The 17,650-nt window shown below is 37.2% G+C and overlaps 1 protein-coding gene across 1 annotated transcript in view; it reads left to right on the top strand.

Moving 5' to 3' along the window:
* The window catches only part of LOC127646269 (protein phosphatase 1 regulatory subunit 14B-like), a 31,108-nt gene extending 13,694 nt beyond the window's left edge, over window positions 1-17,414 (top strand). Inside the window, exons 2-4 of the mRNA XM_052129778.1 lie at window positions 14,634-14,717; window positions 15,208-15,240; window positions 15,606-17,414. Of these exons, the coding sequence (XP_051985738.1) occupies window positions 14,634-14,717; window positions 15,208-15,240; window positions 15,606-15,674 (186 nt within the window). The 3' untranslated portion in view covers window positions 15,675-17,414. The remainder of the gene's footprint in view (window positions 1-14,633; window positions 14,718-15,207; window positions 15,241-15,605) is intronic.
* The last annotated feature ends 236 nt before the right edge of the window (window positions 17,415-17,650 follow it).

Below are 17,650 nucleotides of genomic sequence, written 5' to 3'. Positions count from 1 at the left end.
AGCACTGTGGGTGGGGGAATCAATAATGGAGCACTGTCTGTGTGTACATGAAGATAGATGCTTATAGATGAGATGAAGTGTTATAGTGAACAGAGAGAATGGATAGTAAGTGATTTAGAACATTTTCTGAAGTACGAAGAGGTTCCTAAGCTGTGTTTTACTGTGGTCGTGTGCTTGAATGTAGGCCTCATCCCCCCTTTTAGTTAAATAGGGTTCATTTTGATTTTATAATACTATAGTATTATAGTATAGACTAGGGGTGTAACAGTGTATCGTGGCATAATGCATTGCGGTTAAAATATGTGGCAATGCGCATCGTGGAGTTTGGATGGTTTTTGTTTGTTTGTTTTTTAATTATTTTACAAGCATCTGAATCAAATATGTGCGATGCCCTAAGGCTACGTAATGCTGGCATACTCATGGAAATCACTTCAGTGCACACAAGGAGCTCTAAAATGTGATTACTAGCTGAATCTGTGAGAACTGAAAGTGAAACCGTGTAAGCAAATGCAATACAGTGAGCAGGAGAGAGAAGGGCCTTTTTAGCCATGAGGGATCTGAGAGCGTATATTACAGAAAACTTCTTGACCTTGATTTAAGATTCTTATCTTATCTTACAAAATCATATCTTATCTTTAGTTAAGAAGTCCTAAACCTCTCCATTTAGTTTGATAATCAAATCTCATGTCTGTTACCAAGCAACCAATGACGCACAAATGGCTGCTGTGAATTAAACATTAGACAAAAATGGAGAAACAAAACCGACATGCTTTTAATTTCAAGGCTGCAGAAATAAAGTTATGGATAACTGCATTATCATATTTCGTGGGAGTCTGTAATTATTTAGAGTGTTTTGTCATCAAAGCGCAGCACATCATCTGTGTCTTCCAAAAGTGTTTCCATCATCAAACAATGCTTTTCTGCATTTTGTATCACTAATAAATGTATTTTTATTCTCGGACAGTGCTATAGTTATCTTTCATAGTATTGTAATGTGACTGTAACCGTTGGCTGTCAAATAAGTTTTCAGTTAGGATGCAAGTGGGCCTGTCCTAAAGTTAGGACACAAGATTTTTGGCATCTCTTAGTGATCTGTTCTGACTGCTTGATAGAAAATGAAAGTTTACAGAGGTTTAATGATAGTGCATTGTACCTTTTCCCTGTTCTAGACTGATTTTTAAACACCGTACATCTCTGATGGATCATATAGCACTTTTAATAACAGTGCTAAATTTTAAATATTTTGCATATGCCTTTAAAGTAATAATAATAATAGTAAAATTATAATAAAACTTTCAATCTAAACTTTTCTTGATTCAGGCTTAGTTTAGGCTAAAGAATTGTAAACTGAACTGAACCGAACCGTCAGATGAGTGAACCATTACACGCCTAGTAGAGACCCCTATGAAAATGTTTGAAGTTCAGTTTTCTTTCCTGTGTTGATGGATTTACTATTTAAACAGGAAGCTAGGGCTGGGCAGTAGGACTGGGTAGAAATATAGATTTTCAGATGAATCACGATTTTCATTTGAATGATCTCGATATCGACTCTTAAATCCAAAGATCAATTTTAAACTCTATGCGCAACCCTCCACTACAGTGTAAGGAAATCACTTTCATTTGCAACCAAATTTGTGATTGAAACTGACACAAGCTTGCTTCAGCAAGATTATAACTTGTTGGCTCACGACTTATTGAATCAGAATATATGCGTCACTTTGCATTTCTTATCGTGATGAAAATTGGAAATATGCTGATTTATTAATAAGAGAGAGTTTGTTTTTTAGTGAGTTTAATAAGAGAGAGTTTGTTTTTTTGTGAGTTAAGGATGTATTGAAGTGAACAGAAAGGGTAGTCTTCACCCCTGTTACGAACCCTTTTGTTAAAAGTGGCTACGTAAGGGTTTCACAACATAAAGAAGGACACGTGAGACTCGAGTACGCTGCGATGACATTTATTACTCACAAACATCCAAGAACTCAAAAAACACGTATCACAAATAAAGAGAAATAACGAACTTCAAATAAGATGACGGTAACAAATATTAACATGACGACCAAAAAATAATTTAAATAAAAGAAACGAAAAAACAAAAAAAAGGCTTGTTTGCTGGTTCTCTCTCCTCTGCCATACTCCGCTTCAGCGTCCTTATTATAGTGGATCAGAAACGACTCCAACGAGGCGCAGGTGTATAATGATACACAGGTGCAGACCTACCAGTAAACTCAGACACACAAAAAGAAACACAGAGTCATGACGTCATCACAAGTAGAGGAAAACACAAGACGCGAACCGTAACACTCCCCCACTTAAAGAAAGAACCAGTCTTCTTTTTAGACAGGTTCTGGACGAAGCGACCAGTAGAAGCAAACAAGAACACCATAATAAAAGTAACATTACACATAGGCTACATATAAATTAAATTATACATTTACCTAGCCCCGAGAAAGGGCATCTGCCACGACGTTGTCAGTTCCTTTCTTGTGGTGGATCTCAAGTTTATAACATTGAGCCATTAGCTTCAGCGCATCAACCGTTGGTTATGATTGTACATTCTATTTAAAAAACCAAGGGATTATGGTCCGTGTAGACGATGACGGGAGTAGAGCTGTATCCAACATACACATCGAAGTGCTGCAAAGCAAGCAACATAGCTAGAGTCTCTTTTTCGATAGTAGAATAATTCAACTGATGACAATTAAATTTAGCTGAGAAATAAGAGACTGGATGGGATATGCCATCAGCACCACTCTGAAGCAGGACAGCTCCAACTCCGATCGCGCTGGCGTCTACCTCGAGCTTGAACGGACGAGCCAGGTCAGGAGCAGACAACACCGGAGCACTGCAAAGGAGAGACTTTGCACACAAAAATGCACTTTGACATTCCACAGTCCAAGTAAAAACAACTTTAGAGCTACACATCTTCGTTAAAGGAGCAACTACAGTCGAGAAATTTTTACAAAAACACCTGTAATAGCCAGCCATGCCTAAAAAATCGTCGCAACTCTCTCCTAGTAGTGGGCACAGGGTATGCAAGAATAGCAGTCACTTTTGCATCAACCGGACGTACTTGACCGTTTCCAACCTGTTTCCCCAAGTATGTAACGGAGGCTTTCGCAAAATCGCATTTAGTCACATTTAAAGTTAAAGAGACGGCGGCTAATCGGCTAAAAACATTGTGCAAAGTAGAGATGTGATCTGTCCACGTAGAAGAAAAAATAACGATATCATCAAGATAAATATTACAGTTCGGAACATCACCTAAAACTGCAGACATTAACAGAAAGCAGCTGCAGAAAGGTAGCAGGTGCGTTTCGAAGACCAAACGCCATACGCGTATATTGAAATAAAGAATCGGGAGTCACAAATGCGGAGACCTCAGAAGCACGTTCAGTTAATGGCACCTGCCAATAGCCTTTTTAAAAGATCTAATTTCGTAATGTACCGAGCAGTGCCAAGATTGTCAATACAATCCTCTACTCGAGGCAACGGAAATGCATCCGGCACAGTAACAGAATTCACCTTGCGAAAATCAGTACAAAAACGGAAGGAACCGTCAACTTTAGGTACTAAAATGCAGGGTGAACTCCACGGGTTATTACTCTTTTTGGCAAAACCATGTTGAACCAGATAATCGTACTTTTAACCGCAAACCTCCCTGATGTACAGGTGATTCTTCGGAAGAGAGGGATAAAGGCTCAAATTTAGGCAAAGAAAAAGGTTGAGGTCCTACCTTCGCCCCACCACCGGCACCCGGCGTTACTGGATTGCCAGCGAGAGAACACAGTGAGGTCGAAGAATGCAGTGGGAGTTGTTCCTCATCCATACCAGCTGCAACTGCTTCTGGAACATCCACCAACGAAGACAACACCCCAACATTAATTAAACCAGTTAACAAACAAGCTTTCACGTCTTTCTTAAGCCACGTTTTAGAAACAGGTATTTCAAAGTGTCGAGCAATAAGGAACAAATCGTCCTTTCTACATGTTTCTAAAACTGCAACACTAGGTTGACTTATAAACTGCCCCAAATCAAACGTCGCCATAATAAATTGATGAGCAAAAACACAAACATAATAAATTAGTAGGCTCCGAACGACTCCGGACCTAAACCTACCTAACCGAAACTAACTAAAACCTCTCTAGTCTTCAGAGGGTACCAGTTGAGAGGCAAGCTTCTCCCCCGGAGTACCTCCAAACACAACAAACTAAAATAATAAAGAAAACAATTAATAGTAAACCGTAGTGAGAACCGGCACAAAGCACGGCCCCCCTGGTTTACTCTACCTACCCGGAGATCGCCCAGCACCACTATCTTTACCTGCTCATCAAACAAAATTAAATTAATCCGAAATCCTGGATGAGCCCCCAATTTATGTTACGAACCCTTTTGTTAAAAGTGGCTACGTAAGGGTTTCACAACATAAAGAAGGACACATGAGACTCGAGTACGCTGCGATGACATTTATTAGTCACAAACATCCAAGAACTGAAAAAACACGTATCACAAATAAAGAGAAATAACGAACTTCAAATAAGATGACGGTAACAAATATTAACATGACGACCAAAAAGTAATTTAAATAAAAGAAATGAAAAAACAAAAAAAAAGGCTTGTTTGCTGGTTCTCTCTCCTCTGCCATACTCCGCTTCAGCGTCCTTATTATAGTGGATCAGAAACGACTCCAACGAGGCGCAGGTGTATAATGATACACAGGTGCAGACCCATCAGTAAACTCAGACACACAAAAAGAAACACAGAGTCATGACGTCATCACAAGTAGAGGAAAACACAAGACGCGAACCGTAACAACCCCATTATACACTGCAACAAAATAGGTTTTTGATTTGTTTTTGTTTTGGCTTGTTTTCAAATATAAATATCTAAAACTCTTTTAAAACAACATATATTTTCTTAAGCAGCTATACTGCAGAAGACAAAAATGTTATCTGAGAATGTTGAATATAATATTACAAATAAAAATATTTTAAAATATCTAAAAACCCTTTAAAAAGATACATTCACCTGAGAAGCAGCATATAAGATATTTATACTTGCTTTTAAAGAATAGATCTTGAATATAAGTATATTTTGTCTTTATTGCACTTGCAGAAGAATAACTAAGTAAAAATACACTTATATACAAAATACTCTTATATTTAAGATACATTCTCTTAAAGCAAGTCTAAATATCTTATATGTTGCTTATCATTCTAATAATCTTTAGATTAATTGATTATCATTAATTTACAGCCCTAGTTGAAAGTAAAAGTTTTGTCATTGAATAATGTCTCTTTTAAAACCCTTTCTATTCTTTAGTCAGTTCTTGGAGAAATAGCACAGTAGACAATACCAGTTTTTAGCAAGTGTTCAACAAATCAATGTAAATACTAGTACAAATTATACAATTAAACAATAAACATGTAACAAAATCTAGTATATGCTGTTAATCGTGATATCAAATTGAAATCAGAATCTTATGTAATCGAGAGCTTGTGAATCACATTCAGAATCGTATTGAATCAGGAAATCTGGATCAATACCCAGTTCCTACTGAAGGTTTTGTACCATGGGCGAAAGCAATGAAGACACTTTCAAAATGAATAAACTCCTGTCACTTCCTTCTTATCCAACTGATGGTTTGGAAAGGGTAGTATGAGCTGTAGTGCAATCTACAACACAGATGAAGAATGATGCTGTTGTTTATCAGAAGCAGATGGTATTTAACATTTTGGGAGGGGACGTTGTCATTCTAGAGTGCATTTTATTTGACAAAAATACATGCCACTTCATTCAAGAGGAATCTTCATTGGGGGGCCTGGGTAAGTGAGGATTGATGCTGACTACCAACCCTGGACTCGCAATTTCGAATCCAGGGCATGCTGAGTGACTCCAGCCAGGTCTCCTAAGCAACCAAATTTAGGATAGTGGATAGAGTTACCTTCTCATGCTATAAAGCGTGGTTCTCGCTCTCGGTGGGGCGCATGGTGAGTTTTAAGTGGATGCCGTGGATAATATAGCATGAAGCTTCCATGTGTGCTACATATAGGAGGAGGGGTGGTGGTGCAGAGGGGGGAGGGGCAGTGGGCTAAAGCACATAACTGTTAATCAGAAGGTTGCTGGTTCGATCCCCACAGCAACCACCATTGTGTCCTTGAGCAAGGCACTTAACTGCAGGTTGCTCCGGGGGGATTGTCCCTGAATAATTGCACTGTAAGTCGCTTTGGATAAAAGCATCTGCCAAATGCGTAAATTAAAATGTACATCTCAGCGATAATTCGCTCAACAAGCCACATGATAAGATGCACGGATTGACGTCTCAGATGCGAGGGCAACTGAAATTCGTCCTCCGCCACCCGAATTGAGGTAAGTCACTACGCCATCACAAGAATCGGTATTGGGAATTGGGGGTAAAAGGGGAGATTTTTTTTATTTTTTAATTTTTTTACAACAAACGTTAAAATTCATATACAGGCCCCAAAACTCCACTTTTGATTTCATGGGGTCTTTAAAAATGTCAAGAAAGTGTCTGGTTGAAAATTTTACATTTAAATTAATATGTTCAGAGATGGATTAAATAAATCATTAGATAAATCATAAATCAAAGATAAAAAATAAAAAAAAACATTTAAAAATGTTTCCAATTAGAAAACGTTAAAATTCTGATTTATGGCTCAATGCCTAAATGTTAAAGCCAAAGTGTGTGATTTCTGTGCCACATAATGGAATTGCTAAAACTATTAAAGCTATTGTTTTTAAATAGCTTTTCAAATACTTCCCCCGTCTGATATTGATCAAACAAACCGATAGTCCCACCCCAAACTCGCACCACTGGTCAAGTCAAAGTTGTGTAGGGCTAGACGGGCCACTCAAAACAATAAGTGCAATATGTGCCACAGAAACACTGTGTTCATAACTTTCAAGAGAATTAACTTTCGAATAACTTATTTATAGTTGTCTCTGAATATTATTTTGGTATAGGAGAGAGTATATTAACACTGACAATGTTACAATCTTTAGCTTTTTTTTCACTAGTTTTATCTTTCCTTCCCCCAACATTTCTCCATGTTTGTTATGCAAGACCTGTTCTGTGTTAAATTTCCCACACCTGTCAAGATAAACGTTTCCTAGCTTCAGATTAGCCAACTCTTGCTATGCATGTATGCTCTTCAAGAGAGTCAGCTGTGCCTTGTTCCTTTGGTTTCAGACAGCTAAGACATCAGCTATGTTCACCATCACTTCTCTGTTCTCAGTTACAGACGTTTCCTAACAATTTGCCTGAAATGTCTTCTAGCCCCTACTCATGCATTTACTCACATATGGCTACTCATAATCAGTAAGTCATCAGGACACCCAAGTGCCAAATCATTTCCTGTGAGTTTATTTAAAGCACAATTACTCACTATCATGAAATTATTTTATTTTACCCAGGATGTGGGTTTCACAAACGGATGAATGTATCTGAAGTTGGAAATACCTGAATTACTCTACCAGTTAGGTTGCTTGTTGTTTAGCAATGATGAAAGCTGTTGAATCAGCACACCTGGGCTCATACGTAATTTGCCCCTAATATTAAGCAACTATTCATGGTGCTGTCTTCACAAGCCTAAAGCCCCGTTCACACCATTGCTAAAGGCATTCCAAATTGTGGTTGTCCTAGTAAAGTTTATGAAGGTCAGTACCACTAAGATGGTGTTTCATTTTAACATCAAAGAATTTTCTTATTTCGCTAAAAATGTATATATTTTTTTTTTATAAAGTTAAACGAGAATCAGTGTGTGCAATTGCAGCCATCTATCTGCACTGAAAGCACCAACTCTGGCCTATCGTGGTACACACAGATTTTTTTTTTTTATATACTGTATGCATAATTGTTTTCCTTTTTTCCTGTACGTGGTCAGAGAAATATCATATACAATTGGGAAAATTGTTAATGTAAGGATTAACTTATCCACCTTCCTGACAGTGTGCTCCACTGTCTTTACTCCCATTGGCAGTTGATGCATCTCGTTGCTTTTTATTTGCATAATGTGAAAATGTGTTGCTTTGTCTAGTCCTAATAGTTGCTATCACTCATCATGTCCCAGGAAGTTGTCAGTTCTCCTTGAAAATGAGTTCCGGTTGCTTAGGCCCCATTTGCACCTTGTATTAAGATGTGTTTTGGGTAATCCGTTTGAAATGGGACAATGCTAAAGAAAGGTGTAAGTGGGGGTTATATTAACAGGGCCTTAGTTGCTGCAAGTTGTTGCCGTGAATGTGGCTTAAGCCTTGTAACCCTAAGAGAGTAAGATCGATAGAGATTGAGAGAGTATGTGGGTGTAAAGGCTCTTGGATCTATTGATAAATGACTTCCAAGTGGTTTGCATTTTTGATGCCCAATGCCTGTTATCTGCTCATTTCCTTCTTCCTGTCCTGTCTCGGTCCTCTCTCTTGTCTGTCATCCTCATTTCTTTTCTATTTATCTCCTTGATCTCATTTTAGCATCAGCGATTAACCCATGCAGAAACCCCCCCAGCTATCAGCCACAGGTAGAAGTGCTGGCACTTAAATATTTGATCAGATATCAGACATAAATTACTCTGTCAGCGCTGAGCAAATATGCACATGCAGCAGACCATAAGGAGTACTGAACAATACATGCTTTTAGAGACAAAACACTTCATGAGAATCTTACCTAAACCAAAAACACACTGAAATCAGCCGCATCAACAACTTCTGTATTTTGTTAAAATTGAATAGAAGTTTTGTTTACCCAGACAATGTTCTAAGCATAATTGGGATTTGTTTCATCTGTGAGATAAATGAGGTGTAAATCTCTCTGTGATTGCTGGCTGCTGAATGATGTTTTGCCCTTGATAACATGACGTCAATCTCTGTCCTTCTCATTTATTATGTGAAGCTTAAAGGCTGCATGAACTCAAACAGCATTTACACTGCTATAGTATTATATTACTGCATCTATACTGTGCTTTGGAAATGTTATAGTCTAATTCAGCTGGTATTGTTTTGGGAAAGGTTGTATAGGAACTAAGACTTTTTGAGTTATGGATATATCTGGCACCTCAAGGGCCCTGTCAGGGGATGAGGAGCCTCCATCGCCATCCTCAATGAGGAAGGAAGCTGTGTTATGTGGGTCAAACCAACATTGAGGTCATGATCATGCTGCTCTCACATTGTCACATTAGATTCATGCTGATTCAAAAGACCAGTAGTGCTGCAACACACACACACAAGCGTGTAGACGCTCATATACACATATATGGTGTATTAAAAAGGTCACGCTCACTTGCATTAACACACTGACACACACATTACCAGACCAGACATTAATGCAGTCATCCAGAAATCCAGGGATGACATGTCCTCCTTTACTAAGGCAAACTAACACACCTGAACATTGACTTGCTCAGACACATAGTACTAGTCACATGACCATATTTTTCACCCACAAACCACACAGTTTGTTCACTGACAGTGCATGTTGCACACAAAAATGGTCGGAATCCATGGAAACAGAGTTGTGTTGACAAGCATTACACTGCTACAATGAGCACTTCTGAGGAGTAACTGATCATTGGATTTGCTAAAGTTTGCAAGATTTGAGAAAAAGGTTTGTTTTGTCTGAGGCAATTCATAGCAAGTAAACTTGATTTTCATGAGCACTTTGTTTTCTGAGTAGGACTGGGTAAAAATCTAGATTTTCAGATTAATCACCATCTTAATTTGAATGATCTTGACTTTGATTTTTTATATCCCAAGATCGATCTTTTACTTTACATGCAACCCTCTTCAGTGTGACTAAATCACTTGCATATGCGACAAAATTGAACGCAACTAAAAATGTCTGCAATTTACCACTGGGTGGTACATTTTCAGATTTCACTCGCCTGTTTATTGATTAGTATAAAGGAGAAGAAGTTCAGCACCGATAATCTTTCACAGATGTGATGAAGAAGCCATACAAGTCAACTCTCGTTGATATGCGCTTAACCAAAACACTTCTGTGAGATGCTCGCTGAACTGCCACTATTCTTAAAGAGACAGTACAATTTTAGCACTTATTCTACAGATCACTGTAAATATTGTAGTGTATATATATATATATATATATATATTTATATTAGGGCTGCAAATTGATTAAATATTTTTAACTAATCACAAATTTTTTTGTGATTAATCACGATTAAATTATGGTTCATGATGCATGTTGTATTGAATCATGAACCATAATTTAATTGCGATTAATCACATTAAATTGAATATAAAATATATATAAATAAATCACTTTATACTCTATCTCAAAAACTTGCAAGAAATTGGTTAGTCATGTTCATACAAAATATAATCATATATTAATCTTTGATACAAGTATATGTATACGTGCCATAAAATCAGTGGACATTACAATTTGGGCAAAATCTTCTGGCATTTTCCAGAGGACTTTTTTTTTTTTAAATAGGACTAAATGGGCAAATTCAATACATTTCAAACTTTATTGGTAAGAGAAACTAAAGTGTAAATTGCCAAATCATTATTAGACACTATACATACAGATATAAAACATATTGAATGCTGAAGTTTAATAAGATGAATTTAAAATCTAAAAATGTTTAATTTGTTAAGTGTCTATGTCCAAGTGTACCTGTCTGCAGCTTGCTGAATGGCCATGTCCTTTTCAGTCTCTATTGCGCACACGTTGGGTCTTACTCAGGCGGTTCTGCTTTTGAAACAGGTTCAGATAAAAGGTAGTGAGAGTTTTCACGCAATGCGAAGAGATATAGCAGCTTGCCCGTATCACTTGCCAGCTTGAGGATGAAGTCGTCCATTCTCCATACAGTAAATGCTCTCCTGTGTCTATTATGCCCGGGGCATACGTCACGTGCAGTGAATAAGCTTGCACTGCTTCACACAATCAGTTTCTGTGCGTGGATATGCAGTTTAGTCAAGCGAGTACCTCCTGAAAATGTATATATGTCAATGTTAGCCACAGAAAGTGCGGAAAAACATTGGTGAATTGGTCAATTGCATAAAAGTGCCTGGGTTTGTTCCTGGCATGCAGAAGATAAACAAAGTTTAAAATGCTGATCGCAGAAATTAATGCGTTAAATTTCCCAGCTCTGATATGTTTATATTTTTGTAATGCACCAAATTAGGTCTACTGCATAAATAAAATCATTAGATGAGAGAGAACTTCTTTCATATGAAAACAAAATGGACATTATAACTGAAATCTACCCAAATTAATCTGAATCAAATCGAGAACTTGTGAATCAGAATCGAATCAGGACATTTGTATCAATACCCAGCCCTACTTCTGAATGTCTGTTAAATAATTGGTACTTTTTACGTTTGGAAAAAAAAAAAATCATCATGAAATGCAACAATTACATAGACTGCTGTGCAATTACATGAAAGTTTTTTTATGCTGTGGTATCATTTATTTAAAAATGATCAAAAAGAACTGACTGGTAGCTTTACATGTCAATCAGATGGTTTGTTTCTGAATAATTGGGTGGTTCTTGGCCTAAAGAAGGTGCAGTGTTTCCAACTTTACAGTTTAGCTTATAGTCAAAAGTCTGGCTCTGCCTGTAAGATTACAAAGTCACACTCAAGTTAGTCAGATGAGTCCAGTGAATGACTTGTGCATTTATGTGGCCTTGGTCGCTGACTGAACACATACCTCTGTAAGTGGGTAGAATAATATTGTATTCTCATGTGTGTGTGCTGCTGACAGCACTGTTTGGTTTAGGATTATGAAAACGTAACTGAGGGCTAATTTAAACTTATTTGAATTTCACATCTCAAAATTATATGACAATGTTTGGTCAAGTCCAGTTTTCAGGCTGTTGTGAATATAGTGGTTTAGAAACTAAGGTTGGCCATAGAAAGGTCACCCGGTTCAAACTCTGTGAGGAGTGAAAGGTTTCATAAACTGGATATTTTCGAAGGTTTCCCCATAATCATTGTGGTCTAGAGCAATGCATTTAAACCCTGTAATAAGTTTATACTGCAAGTTGATTTGGATAAAAGCATTTTCTAAATGACAAATAACCAGTTATCGATATCGGGTCTCAAAATCATTTGAGAGGCTTTTTAATTATATATAGTACTGAACTTCTCTTTTTTTTTTTTTCATGGTTTTCTGTTTTTATCTCTGTCTGTTTTGCTTTATCTTTCTCCTGGTCTCTGTGAGTGACTAGTATCTCATGGTGCCCATATGCTGTGCCTTGCATTCTTTGTCTCAGTGTACACACACACACACACACACACACACACACACACACACACACATGTTGGTGCAGCTATCATTATGAAGACTCTCTATAGACATAATGATTTTTATACTGTACGAACTATAGATTCTATCCCCTAAACCTAACACAACCCCTAAACCTACCCCTCATAAAAAACTATCTGCATTTTTACATTTTCAATAAAACATCAGTTTGTAACCTAAACCACTTAAACCTACCCACTTACACTATCTCACATTCCAGTGCCTAACAGTCAACTCAAATGGTCTTTACTGCTCATTTGTTTCCCTGTTTACACACACAAACACAATTTAGTCATACATGCACTGCTCAGTCACAAACTGAAGGTTTGCCATTTTAAAAGAGCAATTAAAGGTTCTATTCATAAGTGACAGTGCCATGGCAGTATCAGTGTGCCTGCCTGTTCCTGAATGAAAGGGTGTGTGTGTGTGGTGGGGGGGGGGGCTTGTGTTGTGTAGAGAGAGATTTGGGCAAGGGGCAGTCAGGCAGGTGCAATGACAGCTGGTCTGGGCAGCTCAAACCAAGGGGGAGGACAAGAGTAGTGAAAAGATGAAGTGGCAGAAAAAGAGAAAGAGCGTTTGAATGAACAAGAGCATCAATTCTAGAAATAGATTCTTTGCATGGACTCTTTTGATTTTCCATTGTGAAACATTGAGCAGTTTTAATGTGCCACTGCTTGTTAATCTAGACAGACTATATTTTAATATGGCGCATGAGTCACTGCATCATAACCACAATGAGCTTGTGCATGTACATAAGTCTCGTTCGTGTGTGTGAGTGCAAGAGTGTGAAGTGTGTTTTGGAAAAGGATCCAAGGGAGTGAATGTATGTAGAAGAAGGATAGCGGGAACGTGAGCATGGAAAAAAAGGCCATTTTAGAGAGAGTCAAGTTGAGAGGGGGAGGATTGTGGGCAGAGAGAGAGAGAAGCATTACCCAGTCTGTATTGAAAGAGACAACTTTATACAAAGAAACTGAATTGGCAGACTAATGCGATGAAACGAGAAAAATACAGCAGTTGTATAATTGAGGTTTGGAGACACAACTGACTAGGACCTATTTTTAGTCAAGTACAGAATTGACAGGTCATAAAGAGAGACAGAATGGGTTTAAATTAGAATTTTGGTTTGAACTCAAATTTGAATTAGAACTCCTAGGCCACACTAATCCTTTTTTGTTTGAAAGGTTTGAGGGTGTTTTACAAAATACTTAGCAAATTTATTGCATTTTCATATGAAAACGTACTATTGTGGACATGGCCTTAAGGAAGCTGGTTGTGAAGGACATAAAGACAAAGACATCTGACATTCAGGTCACACTAAGGAAAGAAAGCAGACAGATCTGTTTCATGTCCAGCGCCTTGTTAGTCCCCCAAGGCCATATATGTGTGCTGGACTGATAAAAATAGCCAAATACGGCAGTATTTCTCAAAACAAACATGCTTATCATATCGTTTGGTCCCAAGGTATATATGTGTACAATCAGTGCCTTACTGATATCCTCAAGCCATAAGTTCTCATTTTCTGTCCTGTTTTTTTTCTGTCAGACATAAGCAATTGAACATTTTTCTGTTAAATAGCGTGTGGCAAGTACTGGCTAGGATTTATGTGTAAAGTCCGATGAATCATTTTAGTAGTTTGTTTTTTCCTTCCTGCCTTTGTGAAGGCTTAACCATGTGTGTAATGTAGAGCGAGGTGACACAGATATCAACACCACACTAGTGTTCTACAAGACTAACATTGCTCAGACTGGAAAGATTCAAATATTCCTCCATAATGGATGAGTGGGAAGTGAAACAAATGGAGACATGCTTAAATGAAACTGTGAAAACATCTTGAAACATCTGTGCTAAAAAAATTTAAAAAAAAAGATGGAGAAGTGCAAAAACTAAACAAAACTAAGAGTTTCCAATTAAATTGGGCCCCAGTGAGTGTTTGTGACACAAGAGATACCTCTTGTGGTGAGGAGGTAGTACTACACTGGCATCAACCCTGGCGGTGACTTAACAAGGAACTGCTCTAAATATGCTGTATATATGCTAACTGTCTTTAAAACAGATGCCCAGTCTTAACTCAAAATTACTTACTCATCCTCCCACTCACACATAAGCATTCCCAAGTCACCCATGTAAACCAATGTCGCTGTGTTTCCATTGTCTCTGCCTAGATACTTTTTCCTCAGAAGGTTGCGTTGTCCTCTGGGAACACTGCCCAGTTTTCCAAGAGCTGTAGGGGATTACTGAGTGTAGTCAAGTAATTTCCAATTAGCTGTTACATCTCAGGGGTATTTCAATATAGACATATCCATGATCTTAACTGATCTTTTCCTGTTGTTTCATGATGTGTAAATATGTGTTACAGGAGGAAGCAATTCCAGAGCTAGAGATTGATGTGGATGAACTGTTGGATATGGAGAATGATGTAGACCGTGCCGCTAGGGTCAAGGTATCTTTTTGACCAATAAATTTGGATGTCTTTTCCATGACCTTTCCAGTGATAAATGGATAATGATTTAAAAAATTAAATTAAATTAATACAGATTTAGAAAATATATCTTTCAGACCCATTTGTGAACCGGTTTGACTGAGTCATTGAAAGAACTTACTCAATGAATGATTCAATCAGACATCACTATGACTTGCGAGCAAGTCTTCTAAGAGTATTATCTACCCGATAACATTTTAATGCAGAACATGACTAGAAAGAAGTATATTCATATGGGCAATTTTCATGACTTTTAAAGATTTTATTAGTTTTGTTTCTGATCTCAAAGATTCACTAACAAAAATAAAATTGCCTGATATTTACAGGTTTTCCATGTATGTGGGAACCCTGCACAGAATACAAATTGTCCTCCATTTTATTACTACTTCAGCTTTAGTTTTTAACAGACAATTCATTTGTGTGACATTTTCTTTCTTTTATATCCCAACAGGAGCTGCTGGTCGACTGTTATAAACCTACTGAAGTGAGTACATATTCTTATGTATAAACCTGTGAGGAATATTATTAATGCTTAATGCTAGCTTATATTAGACAAAACATTTCTAGCCTACTACTTACTACTACATTTAAAACTCCCAAAATGCATTTATAATGAGGTAAACAACAAATAAATGATGTAAGGAGAGGAGAATGAATACATTCAGCTTTCTGTGGAATTCTGTGAGTACAGATTCTGTGCAGGCCTACTTGCATCATAAAATTTAAATGTGTATATACTTGTGTTAAACTGTATAATATATATATATATATATATATATATATATATATATATATATATATATATATATATATATATATATATAATTGTGCTCCTTTTCACGTCTGCAGGAGTTTGTAGCTGAATTGCTGGACAGGATCCGTGGCATGCAGAAGCTCAGCACTCCTCAGAAGAAATGAAGCTCCTCCCACTTCCACCGCTCCTCAACCGATCCAATCCCTCTAGTCCCAATTTTAGGGGTGTGACTATTCAGCCCTGAGCTGGTGCTCATCCAATCCCATGACTCCTTTGCATCAGTTGTGAAGGAGATGGAGGAAGGGTTATAGGAGTGTCTAGCCAATCAGATCCTTAGAAGCAGGGCTTATTGTTTTCTCATTTTGTTAACCTTAATGTTATTTTAATCAATTTCATTTTTTTTGTAAAGGAGGAAAGATTTGTTTTTGAAATGTTTTAATTGTTATAAATTTAGTTTTGTTTCTATGCATGGTTTTGGATTTTTGTTATAATTTGGTTTTCATTTATTTTCAAAACTCTCGGTACTGTCTGTTGTTTGTGAAACTGTGACGATCATTTGTACATAACAATGTCTGAGGAGATCCTAAAGAAGTGGCCTTCCAGAATTATTATTTCTTTCTGTTTTTGATCCTCATCTTTGTTCTATAATTGTGCATTTAAGGGCTTAAATCAGGAGCAGTTATGGATAATGTTTATTAAAGAAGACCTAATAAAGAGATTGAAGCTGTGTAAAGTGGAGAGAGTTACTTCGGTGTCATTATTTTTACGGATGGAGGGAACTTTGTGTTAAAAAATGCGGCTATGATTTATTTTCTTAAACACACACCACACACTGTCAAATGCCACACCACCCTAAGGGATTTGGATAAATAACTACACACACATCACAAACCACAGCTGTGGATCTACAGATGTGTATGCTGGCTCCTCCAGAGACAGAAAGAGGAATAGGGAGAGAATGAAAGGATAAGAGCATGGTAGACAAACTATACAGCATGTCATGGACACTGCCAAGTGTTCATTTAGACTTAATCCTCTCACATGACTCCGTTAAATCATCTTCACTAGAAAGCCATCTGCTCTTTTGTCTCAGCAAACCAAATGCTGTAATAAGAGGGCCAATAGTCACACTTGGTGCTCTTAACATGCATCATTTCAATATTGGAAGAGCTATTTCCATCGCATGCACTGTTATCACTGATATTTATGATGCACACACACATAGGCTTCTACATTATTTATTAAAGTCCCTCTATATCCCTACTGAGTTCAGGTGTGGATTACATAAAAGCAGGTGCAAAACTATCCCCCATATAGCTCCTTTTTTCCCACAATCTTTCCTCCATCTGCTCACTTATTCTTTTTGGCCCTCACTATTCATATTCTTTCTTTTACCTGCTCTTCACACATTTCTTTTAAAATGAGAGTCACCCTCAATACCTTCAGATGTTGCCTTAGGTTATGTTTATGTTATGAAAACCAAAATTTTGTACATTTGACGAATACAAAACACTTGGATACAAATGGAAATCCTTTTGCAGCTTTAGGATGCAAAATGTTCTTGTACTTTCAATGATGCTTTTTTTTTTTTTAAAGGTAGTTGACAATATCAGACAGGGCATTTTATAGATGACATAATTAAACAGTCCATTTTTAGCATTGTGTCAACCTTGTAGTGCAGCTGATTCCTATTTTCCATGTCCATTGGGAGATGGGAGGATTGAAAGAATGAACTGAACTTTTAAATTTAAGAAATAGGAAACATTTAAGCAATTGTGTAAGACTGTGTTCATGGTCATATCTTTTTGGAGAAAAAAAATCTTGTAGCAATACTAAACTGTCTTTGTTTTTGCCCAATTTTCTTACACTTTTATGCAACTTTAATAAAAATATGTTTAATTACATTTATTGTGTGACAGAATTTTTTTTGCAATTTTTTAAATTAGTAAACCCAGTGGCAGGACTGTGTTTAAGGAACATTTTGTTTAATAATTAGCATATTTACATTTATGCATTTGGCAGACGCTTTTATCCAAAGCGACTTACAGTGCCCTTATTACAGGGACAATCCCCTGAACAACCTGGAGTTAAGTGCCTTGCTCAAGGACACAATGGTGGTGGCAGAACCTGTGACCTTCTA

Source organism: Xyrauchen texanus, chromosome 1 (assembly GCF_025860055.1).
Source record: "Xyrauchen texanus isolate HMW12.3.18 chromosome 1, RBS_HiC_50CHRs, whole genome shotgun sequence".
In the NCBI taxonomy this organism is placed as follows: Eukaryota; Metazoa; Chordata; class Actinopteri; order Cypriniformes; family Catostomidae; genus Xyrauchen; species Xyrauchen texanus.
Note: the sequence above shows the minus strand (reverse complement) of the source record. Positions and strands in the feature narration are given on the sequence as shown.